At 37.2% G+C, this 24,611-nt stretch overlaps 1 protein-coding gene across 25 annotated transcripts in view; it reads left to right on the plus strand.

Moving 5' to 3' along the window:
* The window catches only part of LOC117419817 (protein-methionine sulfoxide oxidase mical3a), a 117,204-nt gene extending 99,729 nt beyond the window's left edge, over nucleotides 1–17,475 (plus strand). For 15 of the 25 annotated variants that reach the window (XM_058985690.1, XM_058985688.1, XM_058985697.1 and 12 more), the window contains 8 exons: nucleotides 1,676–1,726; nucleotides 3,514–3,621; nucleotides 4,200–4,293; nucleotides 6,903–6,953; nucleotides 13,986–14,051; nucleotides 16,401–16,500; nucleotides 16,674–16,747; nucleotides 17,055–17,475. In XM_058985690.1, coding sequence (XP_058841673.1) covers nucleotides 1,676–1,726; nucleotides 3,514–3,621; nucleotides 4,200–4,293; nucleotides 6,903–6,953; nucleotides 13,986–14,051; nucleotides 16,401–16,500; nucleotides 16,674–16,747; nucleotides 17,055–17,239 — 729 coding nt within the window. In that variant the 3' untranslated portion in view covers nucleotides 17,240–17,475. The remainder of the gene's footprint in view (nucleotides 1–1,675; nucleotides 1,727–3,513; nucleotides 3,622–4,199; nucleotides 4,294–6,902; nucleotides 6,954–13,985; nucleotides 14,052–16,400; nucleotides 16,501–16,673; nucleotides 16,748–17,054) is intronic. The other 10 variants (XM_058985705.1, XM_058985712.1, XM_058985713.1 and 7 more) reach the window with 7 other exon arrangements.
* Nucleotides 17,476–24,611: the final 7,136 nt, after the last annotated feature.

Consider the following 24,611-nt stretch of genomic DNA (forward strand, 5'->3'; position numbering starts at 1 on the left):
GAACCCTAAAATATAAAATGAGCTTCTGCCTCATTCAAATAATAAAAAAGTACTGTATTATACTATTAGTGAAATTTGTTAAACAAAGTTCTACAAAAAATACTATCGTTGTCAAGGTAAGAATGATTGATTTATTCTCTATCTTTCCTTTTACGTAGGGATAAAAATGTATATATGATCATGTAGGGTGCTGCACAATACACACTGATGTTCTCTGAGAGGTCAGAACGGCAGAACACCTAGCACACGCCTGTAGCAGTAATAGCTCTTTTTAAAAAGTTTTTTTTTTATAGACAGATTTGTATGTTCTCCAAAATCAGAGATTTGTGTTAAATTCATAAACTGGAAATAACCACTCTGTCCTATAAAAATTCCAATGTATTTTTCTATCCACTACTGTCACCTAGTTCTTGTGGTAGAAGTTATTGTGCTCTATATACAGTGTTATTTTGTAGCTACTTTTTATTGTGTTGTAGATATGCATGTTAAGTGTAAAAGCTTTACTACTGTATTACCAGGATTGGCCCGTTTTCCACACATACATTCAGCTTATTGGCGCACATTCATTAGTCACGTGTTGTCTCTGTGTGTGGGAATGCTGTAGAGTGCTGTAGTGCGAGATGTTACTCTTGCAATGAGGTACAACACATAGCCAATGCAAATTAGATGTATAGAGCAGGTTGCAGTAATTTCAAGTCACGTTGCATACAAATATGCCCGAATCTCTTTAGAATCCACAAGATTCTGCAAGGTAAGGGTGATCAAATATCGAGTTCAGGCTTCAGGTTTGGATGCATGTAAACCGTGCCATCCAGTTATGGGTCTTCCCAATTCTCGATTCTGACCTGGGTCTACATAAAAAAAAAAAATAATAATAATAATAACTGGTGGTAATCAGTATTTTTCACCTAAAAACTTTCAATGAATTTAAAGAAAAACTTAAACCAACTTCTAATTCCCAGTATTGCAACATTGAGAATGAAAATCAAATAGTTTATTTATATTTTCTCTACCAATAGCTGTTCAGTTTTGAGTGGACCCGTTTTAATTACATAGTCATCTTGCCACATAACCTTGCAATTTTATTTGCATTGAGGAGCAAGCTTTCACCTACAGTGTGATGCACAAACCAACCTTTTACAGTTATTATTATTATTATTTATTTCTTAGCAGACGCCCTTTTCCATGGCGACTTACAATTGTTACAAGATATCGCATTTTACATTATTTCACATTATACAGATATCACATTATTTTACATACAATTACCCATTTATACAGTTGGGTTTTTATTGGAGCAATCTAGGTAAAGTACCTTGCTCAAGGGTACAACAGCAGTGTCCCCCACTGGGGATTGAACCCACAACCCTCTGGTCAAGAGTCCAGAGCCCTAACCACTACTCCACACTGCTGCAAGTCAATATACCTTCGAAGAACAGCATAGGAGAAGCCTACCAAACCAGGCTTATGCATATAGTGTCTGTTGGTGTGTGTGTGTGTGTGTGAGTGTTGTGTTCTCTGTTTTATGTGTTCAATTATTATTTTAACAGTTTTTATATTTGATTTCATTAATCAGTGCATCTGTTTTGATTATTTTAACATTACATTAATTAACTCGTGCATTTAATTGCTCCCTTGTTATTTATGTTCTGTTTTCTGTTTGTTTGTTTCAAAGTCTGTTTATGTTCCCCACGCCTTGGCATTCAAGAGATCATACGCATCAAAGGTAGTGTGCGCATTCCCATTGACCACAGCCGATGCATGCGCAGCCTTCTTAACACATCAGGTTCATTTTATAGCATGTTCCACCTTGTTTTACTAACGCACTTCTCCAAATGCATGCATTCGGTACAGCAGAGAAAGTGAGGGCGGGTATTCTCCATAAGGTTGAATTACTGTTGCTGAATAGACAGGTACTGGCGCTATCAATCCATTTACACCAGGCTTGAGCTGAAGCAGCCTTGGGGATTTAGGGGTGACTGGGTCGGGATGCTGTTTCCTAATGGAAAATTCACTGGCTGTTGTGCTTTCATTATATCAAAACTGTATCTTAATTTACTGTATTTATTTGTTTACTTTTAAATGTCTCCAAGCAAAAAAAAGAAAGGTTTGTGTTCCCCATCCTTGCTTTATTAACAGTATTACTGGTCACCCTTTTATTCTGATGAGCTTCTGGTTCACGTAATTCAGGATATATTCCATTGCAGCTATGCATTAGGTACCAGGAAGCAGCTGACATTTGTGTAGCGTTGTCTTTTGAAATAGCTGCTTATTTCAAACTGAAATACAAAATATATATACAAAGAAGAAAAGGTGGACCAGTAATAATATTGCTATAGCTAACAAGAGGCAAGAAAATGTATTATGACAACATTTCCGCTTATAACTTTTCAAATTTTATTTCTAGCTAACATGGTTCATTCTCCTCTATCTCTGACATGAACATTTAATGTGTGTTCATTCTTATATTGCCACACATGCATAGGAAATTTAAAAAAGAAAATGTTTATTTTGGTTATGTTTTTACACCTTGCAAACCTGAATCAAATCCACTTCCCCTTGTATCTGTGAGGCTGCTGTAAGAGCACGCCTGCCCAGCCCTGCAGTGATTTTGAAACAATATGAGAGAAGCAGCAGAAAATATTTTTGAATATTAGCCCCCCCCCCCGTCCCAGTGTTTCCCTTATCCATGTGTTCCAATTTAAGACTGAACTCACAGCATTGAGCTTGAGGTAAGAGATACACTAATGACCTGCTGTAGGAAAATAGTGTAGGATGGGTATCCATATAGTGTCAGCATTGAACATCCACAGTAGTGTTCAAGTCTGAGCAATAAGCTTTTCATAACCACTTTTAAATGTGCTCCTCAAGTTTGATTTTAGTTAAAAGGGATCCAAACTTTTGCTCGTACAGAAACCCATTTGTTAATGTTTGGTTTTTTGTTTTATTTTTCGGGGGGGGGGGGGGGTAATTCCTGCATTGTCCACTCAAAAGACACAGAACATTCATACTCACTAGAGCACTATGCTGTACCTTTATTAGCATTGGCTAGAAAACGGATCCCTGCGTTCTTAATAAAGAAAGAAAAGCAACCCCTGCTTGAACTTCTCCTGATAATCCTGCTTACAATCAATATTATAGACCTATAAAACACATTTAGTTGCACAGTCTCTCGGGTTATGATGTCTTCAAACCCACTGATTCTTTATTGACTTGGGGTGGAAACAGTTAAGTATTGTTTCATTATTTTATTAACTACAACAGTATGTCTCTGTTTTAATGGTGAAATTCTGAATAACGACTAAGCATTTTCAATTGGTTTTTTTTATTGAATTAACATTTCCCAAAACATCTAGTTGTTGAGTTCACTAGCTCTACAAGACAGGGAAATAACCTGCAGTTATAAAGCCACAATGTGTTTTATTTCATTGAATCCACCCCAGGTAAATCTGCTCGTAAATGTCTTGTAGTGTTGGTGGTGTTGACCCTTGACCTAAGTGTTTTGGATTTCAGAAAACATATACAGAGGAAGAACTAAATGCCAAGATAACCAGAAGAGTCCAGAAAGCAGCCCGCAGACAAGCCAAACAGGAAGAGCTGAAGCGGCTACACAGAGCACAGGTAATTCCCGGCAGATATGCTCCACGTCACAGTAGGCAGATAGGCAGATCTTACTACACCACAAATACCCAAGTTCTCTGGTGTACTAATTTATCAAGGCTTGGCTGCGGTTTAGTACTGTAACCAAGCCAAGAGGCAATCTGTGTATCTCTTTTAGGACAATGAAAGCCAAGATACAGTACAAGCATGATAGTGATAAAAGTATGATTCCCACGTTTAATCCTTGTTTTCAGTTGAACAAATAGGTAACCTATATTGGAAAACATGAATGAACCAGAATTCTGTCTGTCTTGATGAAGACCTTGAAAACGCAGAGATGAATGCACCTTAATCAATGCCAGTGTGTTCTGAAAAATAATCTCTGGTGCCTCTGATGAAGCAAAGACCCAGCAGCTGATGGTAGTCTGAACAGAATTAAGTCATGAAAAATTGATTTAAAAAAAATAAATAAATAAATAAAATCTACCATTATTTTGCATTTAGCAAAATTTGTGTAAATTAATTTTAAGCTTGTTTCTCTTTTGAGAATTGCATGAACTGATGTGTGTGTGAATGCTAAACATCCTCCTGTGCGACAGATTATCCAGAGGCAGCTGGAGCAGGTGGAGGAGAAGCAGAGACAGCTGGAGGAACGGGGAGTTGCGGTGGAGAAAGCCTTGCGAGGGGAAGCAGGTACATGTTTACACCTAATATGAAGCGATTAGTGTGCCTACAAGAGACAGTGTTAACAATTGAATGGGTACATAGTTTTTAAAATTGGACAAGTGTGTACATTGTGCACCAATTCAAGCATTGTGTACCATTCATCTTCTACTGGCCTTTGGAGGACCATAGCACTGCTGAAAAGGGATTATCACAGATGTCTATACCATTGCTGCTCAAGATGACTGAGTATATCAGAATCGGTCTCTTTCGGTTTCTTTCTGAGCAGTCAGATGCATCTTACAACAGAGTGGGAGATGTCCTGTATGACTTTCAGTTTGTGAGTTCTTCAAAAATATTTGTTCTAAATTATACGTTATTGAAAAATCACATTATACAATACTTGAAACCCAGCCAAGAGCAAGCATGACTGGTCCTTTGAACATGAAGCTCATGTTTTTGTCTTTCGTTCTTGTTTGTGTTGGGAGGGGGGTGTGGGGGGCAGTAAAAAGGTTAGTACAACACAACTTATATTTCATTCGACATATTCAGAGAACTAAGAGCAAAGCAAAGTCAAGGACACATCAAATACTCAGATTTCACACAGGGCAGTGTGCCACAAAATGTAATGTGTTTAACTCTTAGAATCAGATTCTTAGGGAGGCCTTAATTACCAGTATAGGCATACCAATTACAGAGGAAACCTTATTCAAAAAACATCCTTGGTAGAAAAGCAGTATAGGGTTCACTTTGAATTGAATGTATTTCTTTATTTCTTTTTTACTTTTTACCCTGTCAGTGATGTGTATTATGTATTTCTGCTACTTTTATTTGACATCAATTTTAAATGTAAAGCTCTGTTTACATGTTTTGTCTTATGTTGCCTAGCGATGTAATTCTGTTCAGCTGTGGGCAGTTTTTAATTTTCTACTTGGCTACATTGACAGGACCAGGACACATGTTAACCCTTTAACTTCCTACAGCAGGATAGCATATAGTTTTTAAAGTCCGGTGTAGGGTGTCATTGCAAGGTAAAACATTTTGAAAAGGGTCACTTTAGTCACTTTTGTTATTACTGGGTCCCTGAACCAAAACAAAACAATTCAGCCTGCTTGCAAAGGACAGTTAGGCCTATATAGTATTACTTTAGAAAACAAGCCTATTACAAAAACTTGAAGTAAAACCAAAAGGCAACCAAGAGTCCAAAATTACATGAAATCACAGTAATAAATAATCAAATAATATACAGTGTTACATCTTATTGCTTGTTTTGCTATTTGTCTGAAATCAAAATGATTAGTTTGTTTGTTTGCTCTGTGTTAAATTGTGTTGCTTTTGTATTTGTAAATGTTATGTACAAACCATCAAGAATTATATCTTTCAAATCTCTATAGTTCCGTTACAACTTGCTTAATACCAATTTTGACAGCAAACATGGCATAGTGGTTTTATTCAGACCTGTATTTACCATTTTGATCGGTACTTTGAACTTTTCTGTGTGCTTGTAGTATGCACTCCCCCCCTCATTTAACATCTTTGTCCACGCTATATAAGGTTTTGTTCTCAATTCAGTGCTTGTGAAGATGAAGGGATCTTATTCTCCCTGTAGATGGTATAGCCTTAAAACCGCAGAATTGGACAGGTGGTTCTTACGCTTGCTAAGAGTAACACAGATTTCCATTTGAATAAGTGGACCCAGTCCAATAGATCAATGGTGAGCATGACAATCAATATGTAGCTATGGAGATGTAATTCCAGTACCTTCTTTTTCTGACTTTCAGAACAATGCTCTCTTCTCATCAACTCCCCCCTTTACCTGTTTTCTTTTCTCTGTGAATTGCATGCAAACTGAATTTTAAAAAAATGCACGCCTAATATAGATTTGTGTATATACTGTACATGGATATATATATGTCTGTGTGTTTAACACATGCATATATAATGTATGCACTCTATTAAGCTTAAGCTGTAAATCACGTACAGCAGCTTGATCAACATGTATTTATAGAGACAAACATTTACAGACACCCATACTATAAACTGCACAGCTGTAAAGTAAGTCACAGCACTTAGTCAAGTTTTTGACTCGCAAATATTTTGTGTGATGGTGTATGTGTGCATTTATATTGATATTTAAAAAACATACAATAAAATTAAGTTAATCGTTTTCAAGACTTACTGTCCAAAACAATGCTACAAATTGCATGCACAAGGTCTTTATTTTAATGATTTATTTATTTATTTTAATTTCTGCATACTCACTACACATTGCAACAAATACTCTCAAATCAATTTATTGTGTTCTGTTTCGTGTACACATACCGTAGATGCACGATATGTAGCTTTAGATGTAAATCCAAACAAACAGCAAATCTACTCATCTCAAATATAGACAGATATATATCTACAGTGTGTGTGTGTGTGTATATATATGTATATATATGTATGTGTGTATATATATATATATATATATATATATATATATATATATATATATATATATATATATATATATATATATATATATATATAATATATATATGCATGGGGGTGTGCACATGCATGATCTCTCATTACAGGTGTTGTTGCCCACAATAGGGCTGTGTGCAATAACCGTCTTTAATATATCCTTATTGTAGACTATTGGGGAGAGTCTAATTACAGTGAAATCATCGACTTGCATCTGGGTGGTATGTATTTCAAATCCTCTCGCTCCAAACTAACAGCTAACCCCCCTGCACCTGTACCCCAGCTTCTGTCCCCTGCCTTACTCCTGAAATGGTACTAAATTAAAACCCTTTCCAGTTCAAGTACGGGGGGGGGGGGGGGGAGGAGGGAGTTATTAACTGTACAGAGTAGGCATAGTAAGTTTAATTATTTAATTGCTTCTAATAAAGACTTCTGGGTTTGATAATAAATAATGTACAATTGCCAGTTAAGTATAGTTGTGTTAATGTTGCCACAGTGAAAATAGTATGCACTCACTTTAGTTACAACATAATAAAACAACCATTTTAGCCACCAGATTTTGTTTGTTACAGGGCTTGTGGTGGTAGCCCTAGAATTCTCTTGCCCATTATTTGGTGCCTCCACCTACCAAGTTTAATTGCTCAGTAGGGATTTCTTTTGTTCCAAAACAGCAGCATGTACAGTAGGCTGGGATCAGGGTTCTTAATGTATTGTGGTGCTGCTATCCTTCTACAGCATTACAAACTACAACATAACAAAACAAAGATAAGGTTGAGACATTTTAATAGTTTTGCACTTATAATTTTCACCTGTTTTTGTTAAAGCTGCAGTATAGTGCCATAATTAAATTTAAATTCCAGCCCGAGTGACTATCACCCTGGGTAACGATCATTGTGTGAAATAGCAACCAGGGTGAATTTTATTAATGCTTAATATTTTTGTTTTTTTGCTTTTATATAGAAAAGTCTAGTGGTGGTGGCAGTCAAAAGAGTCTAGTACATCTGTTTTGGAATGTGGCTTTTAGAGAACTATTTTATATATTACCTGTTTTTGGTTTAACAGCATAACAAAGGGTTTCTGTGTTATTGAACTGGAAAGTGGTACACTGTACCTCCTGTCTCCATTATTCTACTAAAAGATTCCCCACTAGTTTTTACTTCAGTTCAATGTTCTAGTCCCATCATCATCACCTTTGTGCTGTATTCATTTTTAACAGTGAGCCATCAACAATGACAATTTCACTGCATTGCCCCTGTGTGACTTACAACAGATACTTAGCTGAGAATCCTGCTTAGATGTCAAAAAGAGCTTGTCACTCCATGTTCCCTGTAATTATATTGTGTTCTTGTTCATTGCATAATCCATTAGCCTAATATGTAATTATGTAATACTGGACGTCATCTGCTGATCTTTAAGCCTAAAATAATAAGTTTTTATAGTAGACCAAAAGTATCTATTGTCTTGCTGTATGTGTGTGTGTATATATATATATATATATATATATATATATATATATATATATATATATATATATATATATATATATATATATATATATATATATAGCAATAGATACAGTCATGATAAATAATCAATACAATATTAAAATGTCCAATACAAAAAAGGTGCCGGAGTTATGGCTTGTAGCCTACCTGGAAAGCCTAACTCAGTCAGACTGCAGAGTCTATATCATCTGATCTGAAACCGTCAAACTGCACGTCTTTGTTATCTGAACCGAAGCTAACCCTAACCCTGAGTCATTCAATTCACTACTTCTAGCCTGTTTTATGGATTGCCGTAATGCCCGGGCAGTTGGCGACGTGCCCAGCTGCAGTGGGCAGATGCCAAATTAGCTTTGAATTATATGTCATTTGGTCAATTGCCCACAGCCACCCGGGCTGATGGTGAAAAAAGACTTTACTGCGCCCTGTTGTAGCAAATGAAAGGCTAATGGAAAGTAACACAGCAGTGTTCATCCTCTGGGTATCTACTGCAGTTCTCAATAATAGTTTGTCAATCGAATAACATTAACGTTATTTAATCGTTACACCGACCGGAATCGTTTATTTATTTATTTAAATGAAATGTCTAATTGTCTGAGATCTGATGTCAACTAATGTTAGACATGAAATAATATTGTTTGAATGTTTCATATTTGATCATATTTCTAAAACAGAAAAATACAAACTTTATGCTGTTGATTAAGGATTAATTAATATTGCTATGATAAATTTTTGGCACTGCGGTCTAACTATTTAACTGGGTGGCTTTTACACGTTTAAACTTAACTGTGATTATTAGTCTCTTGCTGATATTGAATGATCTCTCATTCAAACAACGCAACTCTGCTCCGAAATTTGTATTGTATTACTGCAATAAGAATAAAATAAAACATTGTTGCATTTTATTCTGTACTCGTCCCCCCCCCCCCCCCCCCCCCTTTACTCTAACCTTTATATCTAACCCATGATGAAAATAATCTGTGCATTGATATTTTGTTTAGTTCCGTTGCTATAGCCTTGTCAAAGTATTTCAGTTATTTAAATAAACATTGCAACGGGTGGCTTGGTGGAGGTGCGCTTTTGTGCTTAAAGGCAACAAAGGTAATTCACTCTCTGTTTGTATTATACTGCATCTGTTATAAGTCTTTCTTTGCCCGGGTGGCTGTGGGCAGTTGACCAGCCAGGGCAGATGCTGAATTTGCTTTGAATTTTATGTAATTTCGGCATCTGCCCTGGCTGGTCAACTGCCCACTTCGCCAACTGCCCGGGCATTACGGCAAGTTAAAAGTTTCTTTGCCATCAGCTGTAATGTGGATTGCCGAATAATGTAAGGAAAGTATGTTTAAACCTAAATTCAACCCATCATTCTGTGGATTTGATTGAACACAATATAAATTCAATCAATGTTTAGAAGAAGAATCCCACAGAAGTACCCCTGCATCCATATAGCAGGTCCAAGATCCATGTAGATACTGCAGTCAAAAGTGTCCAATACTGTTGGGGGGTGTGTGTGTGTGTGTGTGTGTGTTTTGTTTGTTTTTTAATCTTTATCTTGAATACTTGGAATTGAGTGAATTAACTCATACATGTTCCTAAGAATATCTGTACTGAGTGAAGTCTAGCTTGCTGAGGATATATTATTTTACCTATATTTTGTTGAGCAAATATATACCACTAAAAAAAGTTGTCAACCCCCCTTCCCCCCTTTTTTTGTTTGTAATTCTAGAAAAATATATATTACTGGTAATGTACGTCTGTTTGCATTTCTCCTCATTCATTCTAAAGCAAAGTACTTAAGAAATATTTTACAGTTCAATGTTTGTTTAAAAAGTAACAATTTTAAATAAACCATAAAATGGTTTAGGAGGCTGTGTGGTCCAGTGGTTAAAGAAAAGGGCTTGTAACTAGGAGGTCTCTGGTTCAAATCCCACCTCAGCCACTGACTCATTGTGTGACCCTGAGCAAGTCACTTAACCTCCTTGTGCTCCGTCTTTCAGGTGAGACGTAATTGTAAGTGACTCTGCAGATGATGCATAGTTCACACACCCTAGTCTCTGTAAGTCGCCTTGGATAAAGGCGTCTGCTAAATAATAATAATTATAATTATGTCATGAAGATTGGTCTAAAGCCATGACTAATATGACTAACTTAACTTGTGGCACTTTGACACACTGGAATCAATAAGTATAATTCAAAATCAATGAAATGTGATTGATACCTGTGTGAAACATCTGTATAATTGCCGTAAGGGGGGAAAAAAACCCAACTCATTCACATCTTGTCATCATTTTCATTGTCGATGTGTTCCATGCTTTCAGTGCTGGCATTGTGTGCTGATTTTTTATGTATTTATTTTTTCCCCATTGGTGCTGCTGTGCCAGTCTGGCTCTTCTGATATAACACTGAGAACATACTGTGTGATCTCCAACTAACCATAGAATAATTTATGCATTCCATTATCGCTTTCAGGTCTTTTGTAGTTGATAAAATGCTAATACCTGTTAGTCTTAAGAAAAACGCACAATTTTGAATTCTTACATTGAAATGTGTAAAGTACTTAAATTCAGGTTATATCAGAATGTGTTGTGTAAAGGAAGTGCAGCTGGTGACCAAACCAGAACCTCATTATGTGGGTCTGTATTTAGTAAACCCAGATTACATACTGCCTTCAACAAGATACAGTAAGTCTAGGGTTGAGGTATTTAGTTTTGGTTGTTTTCTGGCTTTTAAGATTGACTGTGTATATTTGTCTTTTCTGTATTTGCCACTTCTCTTGATTTATTTAAGGATAGAAAACCAGGAGATTCAGCACCTGCTTTGAGTGCGGTGTCGTGTGCACCTGAATATTAGCCATGCTGTGCATGGAATTACATTGAAGACCAACATGATGGGCATGTGATTTTATAGATTCGATGTGTGAGCGATAGGGGTTTAAAGTATGATAAAGCTAATTCTATTCCATAGGTCTGGCTCTTATGTACATACAGTACATGATTTATGACCTTTCTTAGCCTGGCTGCTGTGTTGTCACTCTCAGGGAGTGAAAATGGTGCTGTGCTGTGTTCTGGTATATTTGAGATTTATTGTTTCATTCTGCATCCTGATGGTATGAGAGTTTAGGACATACTTTAGCACTGATTTGTGTTATGGAGAGTCTTAGCCTCTTAACGACAGTATAGTGGATGTAGGTTAGGCTGATGTACCTTTTTTGCAATTTTAATGGATCTATTGCAGGGATGGATGTAACAGACCTTCATCTGCAGTCCATAATTCTGTAGGCATTGCATACATCACACTATTGTGTATTTGTAGGTTTGTAATGTCAGTGATCAAAAAAGGGACTTCTAGAAGTCTGTATGGCAACCTTGTCAAAAATGTTGGTGTACCAAAATTCTGGAGCCTTAGATCTTTTGGAACGGTATATAATCCATACCTGTTTCCAACATTGCCTGTACTCTGCCCCTCATGGATTTCATGTTCATAAATTCTTTTGAAGTAGTAGGCCTAGCATATATTGGTCTACTAGTTTATGACCTTTTACAATAAATTATCCTCAACGCTGATTTCCATGGTCTTTCAACTTGGTTTTCTAATGTATTTAATTTCTGGTTTTATTTTGAGAGAAAACTGTTGAGAAGGATGTATTTAGCCTGACCTCTGAGATCGGTATGAAAGTAAGTAATTCTAACCATCACCCAGTACATCATCTGTTAATCAGACTTCAAAGAGACCAGTCTTGCTACCTGTTGCCATGGCTTTCAAAAACAAATAATTAAAAACATATACTGTATAGTTAAATCTTCTTAGAATGACCGGGTCCAAAGCTTTGTCATGGGGCAATATTGGTATTGTGCTGCTTCAGCATGGCCATCATTGACTGGTACTCTGTTTAATACAGGTTTAACTGTATCTGCTTTGGAATTGTTGGGTGCAACTCATGGCTCTTTGCAGGCCATTGTTCCACAGTTAAGCAAGGAGTGATTGTTTCATTTAATGATTGCAGTACGAACCCACAGGGCTGTACTGTGGATGATCTCTTTCTGTGATGGTCCCTTATGATGGTATTGCGAATCCACAGCTAATTTTCCCCATGATGTGTCATTTTGAATATCTGTCATTTGAATGTCCTATGTCTGGTGGTGGTGTGTTTTATTTTGTTTTTTTCTCTTACATTTGAAATTCTTACATTCAGGCGGTACCATTAGGTACTGCTAGTTCTAAAGGTCTAAACACAAATTGAAACTCTTTCAATAAATAACTTAGTCATTCCTTTAAAACCAAGGGGATTATATATATATATATATATATATATATATATATATATATATATATATATATATATATATAATATAAATATACACACACACACACACACAGTTTTCATTGCCTAAATAGATAGCAAAGTGTTTTGCACAATAAAGAAAAAAGTTGCCCTTGTCCATATTCACCTGAAACGTTATGTATTTCAAAAGTTGGTATGGGGGTTTACATTAAAGCAAGGCATGTAAATACTATTTTTAAAATCTGTTATGCTTGACTGTAGAAGCATATAACAGAAAGTGAAGAGAGTAGAAAGTGAAAGGTCCCCCCTCCCTCCAAGTACAAAACACAGATATAGGATGTAGGATTTTATTTTTGTTTCTTGTATTCAGTTTGTGAATTTAGTGTTCTTCAAAGGTGAGTGACTGATGCGCATGTACCGTTTCAGCAAGCCCCAGTCAGCCAGTGTATCTGGATTCTCACTTAAAGGACACCCTGTCATTTCAGATTTTTGGTGTGGACAAATATTTACTGGGGGCTAGGTTGAGACCACCATATTTCACTTGTGGTCTTTGCTGATTTTAAGCCGAGTTGAGAGAGAAACTAGTGAATAAGATAGCATTGCAAAGGAGCTCCCAAGTGGCGCATCCGGTAAAGGCGCTTCGCTTCGCGTGAAGTGCAGGATGCGCCCTATACCCTGGAGGTCATCGGTTCAAGTCCAGGCTATTCCACTGCGCACAAAATTTGCGAGTGCTGCCTGGGGGTGGAGGGCTTAGGTCGGCCAGGGTGGCCTCGGCTCACCGCGCACCAGCGACCCCTGTAGACTGGCCAGGTGCCTGCAGGTTTGCCTGTAAAGCTGCCCAGTGCTGTGTTGTCCTCCGACGCTGTAGTTCTGGGTTGGCTGCATGGCAGGCCTGCAGAGTGAAAAGAAGCAGGCGGCTGACGGCACATGTTTCGAAGGACAGCATGTGTTCGTCATTCGGTGCTCCTGAGTCAGTGCGGGGGTGGTAGCGGTGAGCTGAGCCTAACATTGAGAGAAAAGCGGGGTAAAATCAATTGGCGACTACTAAAAAAAAAAGATAGCATTGCAATTGGCTCCCTCAGATTTGAATTTGTGGTAATGAAATATTTAGAGATTAAATCACACTCCCATAACACTGAAGTTTTAAAGAAAGATAATAAAATAAACATCTCCTTTTAAAAGCACCTTCTAGCATTCTACTCGCACTTTCCTCTTTTGACTTGTTTTTTGTTTTGTTCTATAATGGTGAACAGCCACGTCGCTTTCGTCCCCCCCCCATTGCTATTTTTGATTTTTCTCCTTCTCCCTGTTTTCATCCACCTGTTACCTTCTTCCCTATGTCTGTTCTCCTGTGCTGTGGCCCGGTTCTGTCGCTTATTTCCTTGCGTCCCTCCCTTTCTCTTTCTCTTTCTGTCCCCCTCTGTTCCTCTGTCTTTTGCTTTTCCCACTCCTGCCCTGTGTTGTTGAAGTTGAGCCCAATGTGGGGACCCCTCGCCGAAGACCTATCTCCTTCTGCCATTGCTGTACCCACGAAGGTAATGTAACCTCGCCTCGCGTGCCATTCGCTGCAGCAGGGTTGTCATGGCAGCACCTGGATAAGCCTCCCTGGAACTGCCTCCCCTTTTGTGTGTGTGTGTGTGTGTGTGAGCGAGAGCGAGGCTTAGTAGATTTCCCTAGGGTGTAGTGCGTCCGGCAATAATAACAAAATTTCTGGTATTTTAAAGCTTTTGTTGGAAATAATTTAAAGTGGCACACAGGCGGCCCATTAATCCAAAAGACTGCTCACACAGTAATTCAAAGTCAGAGCTATTGTGAAATAGAACTCTAATCATTCCAAGAGGTTCTGGGTTCTGTCACAGCCTTCCTCATTCTATTCACATGTGCCATTGTTAGATGATTTCAATGTTATGGGGAAGATTTAGTCCCTAGGGCTTCATGAGTACATGTAATTTAAAAAAAATGTTTTTTCAAAGTCTGTTTTTACTTTGAAAAAACATTATTTTAAACAACTCATAAGCTTTAAAGCTTTGAATAGAGCCCATGGTTTTTAAACGTGGTGTCCGTTGTGTATCAAGTAAACCTTCCATTGAATTGTTATTGATGTGAAATACGAAGATTATGGGCATGTAGATAATCTACAGAACATGGGGACTGATTCAGACCTTTTCAGAAAAATAAAGGCAGTGTGTGCAGTAAGAAATTGGAGTTGTCGGTTCCATCTTCCTTTTTGAAGACTACATATTTACTATCACGTTAACATCAGTTCTGTAACATTAGCTGTTACAAAAAAATTGGGCAAATGTAGCACAGTGGTGTTTTATGAATGTGGCCTTTTTGCTCCTAGTTGGTGCTTCTCATCAGGAATGATGTCCATTGGTAACCAGGGATATGAAGACCAGCACTGTGGATGCTGCTGCATGTCCACAATACTTCCTGAAACTTGGTAAAATTCTAGGTGTGCAGTTAAGACTAGTTTTGATCCATAGAGTACGTACCTGTACTCTAAAGGTACAGTGGAAAATGGTTATAACTTCTGTATATTCAGTGCTGTCTAGGACTGGATTTTTCAATTTGTAAATTAGAAAGATTACAGTTGATCTTAGTCACGTTTGTTTTGGGGGAAAATGAATATATTTTTTTAGTGGTCTTTGGGAGTAAGTCCGTTTCAGTGTTGTAAGTGATCAACTATGCTTTGGAGAGGCATTAGAAAGATGACCAGTCTTTTAAAACAGGCTTTGAATGCAGTATGAAAAAACGTCCTTTTCAAATGGAGAATAACAGTATAATCTCAATTGTGATACTATACGATGTGTTTAGCTCCATTGTAAAAGGTCACATAAATTAAACTTCCTATAAAGTTGTCTTGCTCCACGGAACTCTGCTTTGCCTCTCTGCGCCCCCCTCCCCCCCCGCCCCCGTAACAAAGGAAACCAGCCATCTCATTCCATTTCTAAATTCACCCGCAATTCTATTAATGTATGGTTGGTTTGTTTGTTTGTTTGTTTGTTTGTGTGTTTGTTTTACTGATTTACTTCCCATCTGAGTACGTCATGTTCCTTCCAGGTCCCCTAACCCTCATTTTTATAAAGCTTTTACTCCACACACGTGTGACAGAAAATTGGTTTCAGCTGCAGGCTCATTTGCTTTCACACATGGACTGGTCTTACTTGCTGTTCAATTGATGGTACTGGTTGCAGAATGCATGAATGCAACTGCACAAGTGGGTCTGCATGCAAATACCCAGAGTCCCCATGCAGGATGCATATATCCGTGAAGGGTTGGATGTTGTACTGTGTGTGAAACTTTTATAAACTCCTCTCGACCGTGCCTGAACTCAATATATTAATATCATTCTGTTGTATTTCATATTTTAGTGCACATCACAGGAATGGACACGTTTTGGGTTTAAATATTTGGAGAGTCTGTGCATAGTTATGCAGATGGGACATGCCAACAGGCCATTAGCTGCAAAGTATACAAAGATTCTATGGATAATAAAATGTTAAGTTCCTAAAATGAATTCAGTATTTGAAAGATTGAGCAATGGAGAAGGACTACTCCAGCGTTTGGGGGAGGGGAATCGCCTTATTTCTCTCAAAATCAATCTAGCTTTGCAGGGGGAACCTGTAATCTTTTGCCACTCTTCTGAAGTTATCTGTACAAGGGTGGAATAAGTTTAAAAGAGAAAGGGATCCCCACATCACCCTGCTGATTTCCTTCTCTAGTTTTTAGTACCAGTCTTTTTCATTCTTCAGCAAATACATCTTGAGCTTGGCTTTCATTGCACTGCCTGTGTCACTTTCCACCCAGCCTGTGTGCACCACATGGATTGCTCTTTTCTTCTTGATACAGTATTTGACTGTTTGTTTTTTCACTTTTTGCAGGAATGGGCAAGAAAGACGATCCCAAGCTAATGCAGGAGTGGTTCAAGCTAGTCCAAGAGAAAAATGCCTTGGTGCGCTATGAATCTGAGCTCATGATATTGTGAGTATATTGATTTATATATTCAATTAATTCAATCATACGTACATCACGGCACATTTGGCAAAATCAGTTGTACTGGAATCTTTTTGATGAGATTTGATGCTAAATGAATAGAAATGCAAGAATATCTACCAAATGCAAGTCTGATGGTTCACCTTATTTATTTTTTTTAGTGCCCGAGAACTGGAGCTTGAAGATCGTCAGAGCAGGTTACAGCAAGAGCTGAGAGAACGCATGGCTGTTGATGGTAAGAACCCTATTCTGATTGAGTGTTGTGAAGGATTATATTACATGTATTTAAAAAAAAAATCATATCTAATAGCCTTGCATCTGTTATCCTTTTTATACCACTTATGTCAAAATTGGTTTATCTGTTCAGAATTTACATTTGTTATGTAAAAAAAAGTGATTGCCTTGGTAACAGCAAATCAGGGAAGAAAGTTTTCTGTAGAACATTGACACATGTTAAAATATAACATGTCATGCTGAATGATAGGTAAAACATGCATTAAGTAGGACAGGTTCTTCGAGTATAACACTCTCTGATGTTGCAGACCACCTGAAGATGGAGGAGGAACTTGCGGAGGAGAAGCGCATCCTGAATGAGATGCTGGAGGTGGTGGAGCAGAGGGACTCGCTGGTGGCCCTACTGGAGGAGCAGAGGCTGAGTGAGCGAGAGGAGGATAAGGACCTGGAGGAGGTCATGCTTTCCAAGGGTTTCAACTTGAACTGGTCATGAGCCCCCACTGCGGTGATTGAGCGAGCACTCCCAGTTCTTGGCCTTGCTGCTGCTGTTGGAGAAACCCTGGAGTACATCCTCTTCTGTGGAGTGTTTTGGAATGCGTTACAAGCATGCCTGCCTTCCGTGCTGTACGAAGTTTACAAATCCATCACAATGAGCTCCTCTGCCTGGGTAAAAGAGAAAAAAAAAAAAAACGTACAAGGGGAGAAGTTTTTAAAATAATAAAAAAATAACCCTCGCTACTAGAGGAAATAATTACATGTTTCCTGAAATGCAGGCAATAGGAAGAGAAAAGGAATGCAAGAGTCCTGCTGATTTTTATAGAATATTTTTTAAATATATATATAAATGTGTATAAAATAAGACAACTGAGAAGATCAGTTTAGTTTTAACTGCAAATATGTATTTATTGAATGTTAGTGAAAGTGAGGTGCAGAAACGTTGGTGTCCTTCAACTTGGAACCCCTCTATTTTTGGCTCTTACCAGCCTAGTTTCTCTCCTATCCATTGAACTACCGAGGCCCCCAAAACAGCTAATGATTGAGCTACCTGATGTGTTTGTGGTCTAAGGCTTGCTGCCATTTTGAAAGTATACCTCTGTGGATCTTTTCCTTTTTTGCACAAGGACTGTTATTTCTTGTATTGAACACATCCATAAGGATTAGAGACCTGTATTCAAGTTCTGATTGCCTATCTATGGCTTTAAAAAAAAAAAAAAAGTTTAGGACTACTGCAGCTTCAGTTCAATCCTACAGTGGCCATATTAGTTGAAAGACAGCTGTCCGTTTTAAAGACATTATTCTGATGGAAACGTCAATGTGAAAGGGAGGTAGCCAGGGTGTGCACTGTCAAATGACTGGCTCAGTGGCAATAGTCTCCTAAATTGGTATTACCAGTATGCTGGAAAGATCATTTTTCCTTTTCCAAATGCCATGCAGGATGTTACATTGTTTGAGATCTAATACCTATTTCAGATGGTGAAGAACCTCTACATACCCTATCAAGGTACACTGTGTTACTACAATTGATGCACTGGGTTGAATACAGTTTCTGCTGGCTGGCTGTGTATGTATGTATGTGTGTGTTATATATATATATATATATATATATATATATATATATATATATATATATATATATATATATATATATATATATAAATATTTTATATATAAAATATTATACACACATTTTGTAACAAAGTTGGCGCTGCATTGTTTTGATTTAGGTTGTTAAAATCCAGTTTTCAGCATTGGAGGTAAAATAGTAGAAATTGACAACAAAAAAAGCAACATATATTTCGGCTGATGAACGTTTCAAGATATTTCCCAAATAAACTGTACATGCAGACTGAGGTAATTGTTTTGCATATCTTAATGTGTCTTTGGAGAAAATACAATCAATCGCAATTTAGCTTCAGAATCACACATTAAACAAAAGGCTACTACAGAGGCTGCTGAACAGAACGTAAAATAAACAGCTTTCAGAAACCAAACTGGAAAGTCAGCCCAGACAAGAAGTATTCCTGTTTGCAAGTTAAATCAGTACTAAAACGATCCAGCACAGCCACCTCGCTTCAACCTGCTGCTTACTTTTTCGCAGTTGGAATTTTAGACCTGAATAGCCACGTTCTTTATCTTTTTGACTCGGTACTGATAAAATAGATTATTGGATGGGACAAATAACATGACAACTAACGTGCTGCGTACGTTGCCTTTATTAAAGAATGCCAGATGCCCGCCCTTGTCTAACCCAGTTTTGGGGCTGTTTCTAATTGATTTCCACATCTGTATAACTTGGCAAAGCTTTGTCTTAACTTCCAACCAATTCAGTGGATGCAGAACATGCAGTCTCAATGTATGGGCAAGTCAACTGCAGGGGGATGCTGCATGCTTGCTTTTAACAAATGACAGCACTCTGTTTTAGTAAGGAAGCAAGTACCACTATTTTTAGGCTTTATAGTGTTCTGAAATACTGTACTTAGGTTTATTTAATGTTTAACATGTCCGCAAAATCCTAATTTTATTCTGCAACACACCTGTGAAAAATACATAAATTTACAGCGATTTAAGTATACCCCTATGCATAATGTATAATCTCCTCCTTGGCTATTATCGACTTGGAAGCATCTATAAATCTATGTTCAGTAGAGTATGAATTGCATGAAATTGCGTTTCTGCAGAATTTAGTATTTTATCCCTTCATTTTGTTCTGCCTTCTGAGTGGCTATTATGTAATAGCTAGCCTCAACCACCTTTTTTGTGTAGTTTTCTGTACCCTTTCATTCATACATACATACATACATACATACATACATACATACAAACAAACAAACAAACAAACAAACAAACAAACAATCAATCTATTTTATACAGCGCCTTTCATAGTGGACCACCTTCACAAAGCGCTTTACAAGATAGTGAGGAACAATGCACAATACATTAAATACAGTGAAATACAGGGCCTAGTACATTAAATACAACATTAAAAAACAATGCATATATATGTGTGTGTGTGTGTGTGTATGTATGTGTGTGTGTATATATATATATATATATATATATATATATATATATATATGTGTGTGTTCAGTTCAATCCTACAGTGGCCCTATTAGTTGAAAGACAGCTGTCCGTTTTAAAGACATTATTCTGATGGAAACGTCAATGTGAAAGGGAGGTAGCCAGGGTGTGCACTGTCAAATGACTGGCTCAGTGGCAATAGTCTCCTAAATTGGTATTACCAGTATGCTGGAAAGATCATTTTTCCTTTTCCAAATGCCATGCAGGATGTTACATTGTTTGAGATCTAATACCTATTTCAGATGGTGAAGAACCTCTACATACCCTATCAAGGTACACTGTGTTACTACAATTGATGCACTGGGTTGAATACAGTTTCTGCTGGCTGGCTGTGTATGTATGTATGTGTGTGTTTATATATATATATATATATATATATATATATGTGTGTGTGTGTGTGTGTATATATATATATATATATATATATATATATATATATAATGTATAATATATATATTTTTTTTTCTTGCAAGGAGAGAGACATTGCGCACAGCATCATGTCAATAAATTTTCTCTCAACCTATTTAAGGAAAAAAAAACAACATACGTGTGCTAGAGAGACTGCATGGTGTGTTTTTTTTTGGATTTTAACATTACAGGTCCTGTGGTGGAAATACAAACTGACAATGTAGTATTCAAGTAATAACTTGAATTATACAGTTAGTAATATCTATGGAGAGAAAGCAGGAATATAGCAACTCTGTTTTTATACTACTAGTTTGTCGTTACATCATCTTTTGTTCAGCACTCTAATCGCATACTATACTGTTTCAACACTAACAGTTGTGAAAAAGCAAAGCCTGTTCTGTCACTGAAAAATTAATACAGATAATTAAAAGAAATGGTCAAGTTGACACAAGCAGGAGGAGATGATGTAAGTTTACCTGCATTATCCTGTAATTCTCTGTAAGCCACTCATTTAAAGAGCAGATGGGATTATATCTGAAGGTCGAGCCTTGTTGCGTATCGGTATACCGTCCATTAGAAGGGCCTCGCCACAGATGTTTGTCTGACACCTGCACACATAGCTGAGTTTATTTAAATAGGGTGAAAGCCATCACTGAATGGTGTTGTACTAGCCTATATAGTTTATGACTGACTGACTGACTGTGTAGAAACTGTGTGGTATGTTTCAGCAACATTTTATTTATTAACAGTTGTCAAAACAAAAATGTATAATATGTAAAGAAACAGTTTCATAATTTGTATTTTTTTTCTGTTATTGACTGAAATGTATGTGCATTATGTAGCTTCACTGCATTTTAATATGTTGGAAATGCAATGAAAGTGGGCAATAAAGCAATGCAGTGTCATCATTTATTGAAATAGAGATGTCTTTAAATGTCAAGCTTTTGATTTCAATGAATACAGAGTCTTCAGCAAAGTATCTTCAAATGCCATGACACAGATACTGAATTAAAAAAAAAAAAGATCTGTTTCAGCACGCATCTGACTTAAATACTGATTATACAGTACACGGTCAGGCAACATATTCAGGTTCCTCCCAATTTCCATGTCGTTAAACCCTTTCTGACTCGGTTGATGTACAGGCCAGCTCCTCATTTCCCACCCTTGTCACTGGTACTGGCAAAGAGAGGTCTGCAAACTAACCACTGTTCTGACCAGCGCTCTAAGGTGGGTTCATAATCCCCATTGGACTTAATTTGATGATTTAGTTAAGGGGAGTGACTGGTTCACAGTAACATTTGTGGTTACCATAGTGAAGTTATTTTTATTAAAACTGAGAAACACCCTGAAAGAGGGTAAGGCTCTGAGGTGAAAATTGAAAGCATTTTTGTGTGCGTGTTGGTGTAAGCTTTCAAGAGATGGCATGTTTACTGTGATTCAGACTTTTAACTAAGCGTTCATTTGGATTTGTTTAAGATGTTACCACACCTTATCCAGCGAATGAGCTGGCGAAATAATCAACTATTTACTGAATTGTTTGCTGAAAACATTTCCAATTCAACTGAAACTAACTAAAATGTTTTTTTTTTTTTTTTTTATATACCTTAACTACTGTTGTAATTAATTTAAAACCATCACATTACAATAGGAACCTTAACTGTAAGTGGGTCCTAGGTTGTGCAGCAGACTAAATCACTAGCCTTTCATGCACCTTCCTTTAGAGACAAGGGTGCAAATCTTACTGTAGTCACAAAGCCACAATTTTGATACAATTGACAGGCTCAGCTGATAGAGGCCAAAGACTGAATAGAAGAGGGTGCTTAGGTTACGATTTGAGGTTCACTATATTTTCAAAAGGCACACAGTAAGGACTGTCTACTTGGTACTGTAGTGGATGACAACTTTTCCCAGAAGGTCACCATACAATGCTTGTCTACTATGGATGCGTCTATCTAAATAAGTTCAACCAGTGTTGAATTCCAGGTGGGACTGGAATAGAATATTGTTTGCACCAACGATTCTCTGAGAAATATATCACCAAAGAGATGGCTAGAACAATGGCCCAGGAACTTGCACACCAAAAAACATGGCAGATTAATGCTTGCAACCACAGAGCACACAGCATAGAACAACTTCACTAGAATGTGAATACAATTGTGGATTGCATTTAGAATGGTTTGGCAAGACACCCCTTCCCTGAATAGAAGTTGTAGCACTAATGTGAACAATCGATTTAGTCCACACCACTACACAAGCCCTAGCTGTGCCTGTAAGCATTATAGGCGGGTCAAACTACTCTTTTTGCACACTTCTCTGCTGTTTCCACTGAAGGCGATTATTAGAAAAAAAGATTTCTTCTTGGGCTGTGCATCTGGATGAATTGTTCAGGTCTAAATTCTTTCAGGACAGGATGGGTTTGGTTAAGAACTACATAAAAGAGACCGCAAAATAAGCCTTGTCACTATCTCTGAGGGCTACAGCAAAACCCACAGAATAGGATGGGGTTTGCCCTCCAAAATGATGAAAAATAAGTCTCAATATTCATACATCGAGTGTACAAAGTGACGGTTTAGGTGGTGGATAGGAGCATAGAGCGCTGATGAACATGTGGACTTAAGAATGCAAGTCCTGGCCAAAGTGCTCACAGTGCAGCAAAGACAGTCCAGAACAAACTCAAAGTCATTCATCAATGCAGTTTGTGTTTCTGTCCACAAATGACTGTCTACGTGTCAACTGGAAATGTATAGAACCTGTTCTGTTATAATGTTATTTGTTTCCATCTGGTAAGTATATGCAAGGTATAGGAAATACTTAAATGTATATGATTAACACGGTTGTCTTTGCACAACACTGTCATACTGTCAGGTTGTGCCTACTGATATTCTCAGACCTGTGAAACCTTTTTCAAATGACCTTGTCTGTGCTTTAGAAACAATGGCATTTTCTGGCACAGGGTTCCACAGGTATGATGCTTTATTACAGATATCAATGAGTGTGCCAATCAAAATGGGGGCTGCCCCCAGTACTGCAAGAACACAGAAGGAAGCTACACGTGCCAATGCTACCTAGGCTACAGCTTCGGACCAGACAACACAACCGGTACAGGTAATTAAGATCAGAATGTACCACAGTGGTTATTAGATGGCGGTTGCTGGTTATTGATTATTGGTTCAGCAATAATAGCACACTTTATTGTACCACAAATACAAGTAGAATCCAGATGGGCTGTTATTTTAGATTGTGTGCGAATGTAGAAATATAAATTGAAAGTTTATTATGAATTTATAAAATAAAGTCTGTAAGTGTTGCTCTATAACATTATGCATTGTGTTCAGTTGTTTCTTTACATACAATGTTAAGTGTTTCATAAAAGAAAATAGTAATTATGTAAAATGTCAGTCTTGTAAGAGGAGAATCATTAGAACTAAAATAGGACTTAAAAAGAAATGTTATAAATCAGTTGTTTTGTGTTCACTTTATTACTGTGATTGTTAAACTGGCTGAATACTGTACGACCGTTATGATGGGCAGATTTGTAATCATTACCACTCACAGTAGAAGCTTTTTTAAAAAAATCTGTTTTTCCCTTAGTAATGCACATACCTCTGCCATTTCTATCAAAAAATATATAGATGAATGAAAATGAACTATGTTGTTCTATAGTTTCATTTATTAATCTGTGTTAAGGTGCTTTGATTTTCATTCATAGATATCGGTAACAGGCTTGTCTCTGTGTAGTAGTAAGAGCCATCACCATCTAATGAACACCGATTTCCAGAAATACAAAAGAAAACTTCATACACAAACTTCATCCACACTAGGTGCTCACTATGCAAACTTTGCAATACGAACCACAAGAACACAATTAAAAGGGCAAGACGACAGTAGGAAATATACAAAAATGTAATTCCAAACCACTTTGTAAAAATTCCACTTTTATTGTACTAATTTGTTGTATTTGTTTATACCATGCAGTTCCCGAAATAAGAGCTTGTGAATAGAAAATCACAAACAGAGCACCTAGCTCTGTAAATAAAATGCACCATTTAAAAAAAAAAAAAAAAAAAAAAAAAAAAATATATATATATATATATATATACACACACGCATGCATGTATGTAACATGTACTTCTTTTTTAATAAACACTGTTAATTTCACATCCCCACTTTTAAAACTGATGAAATTACCAACTGTAATTTATTCTAGGCCTGATACTGGACAGTGGTTCATGTGCCCTTTAGGTAGCTCAGCACCTTTATTGCAACCCCACCTTATTCAAATACTTTGTTTTGTATAGACAATTAAAATGCATAGAAAACCGGCACCCACCTTCTAACACAATGAGGTGCCTTATGAAAGAAGCAAATAACGACAATGG

This window comes from Acipenser ruthenus, chromosome 14, assembly GCF_902713425.1.
Source record: "Acipenser ruthenus chromosome 14, fAciRut3.2 maternal haplotype, whole genome shotgun sequence".
Classification (NCBI taxonomy): domain Eukaryota; kingdom Metazoa; phylum Chordata; class Actinopteri; order Acipenseriformes; family Acipenseridae; genus Acipenser; species Acipenser ruthenus.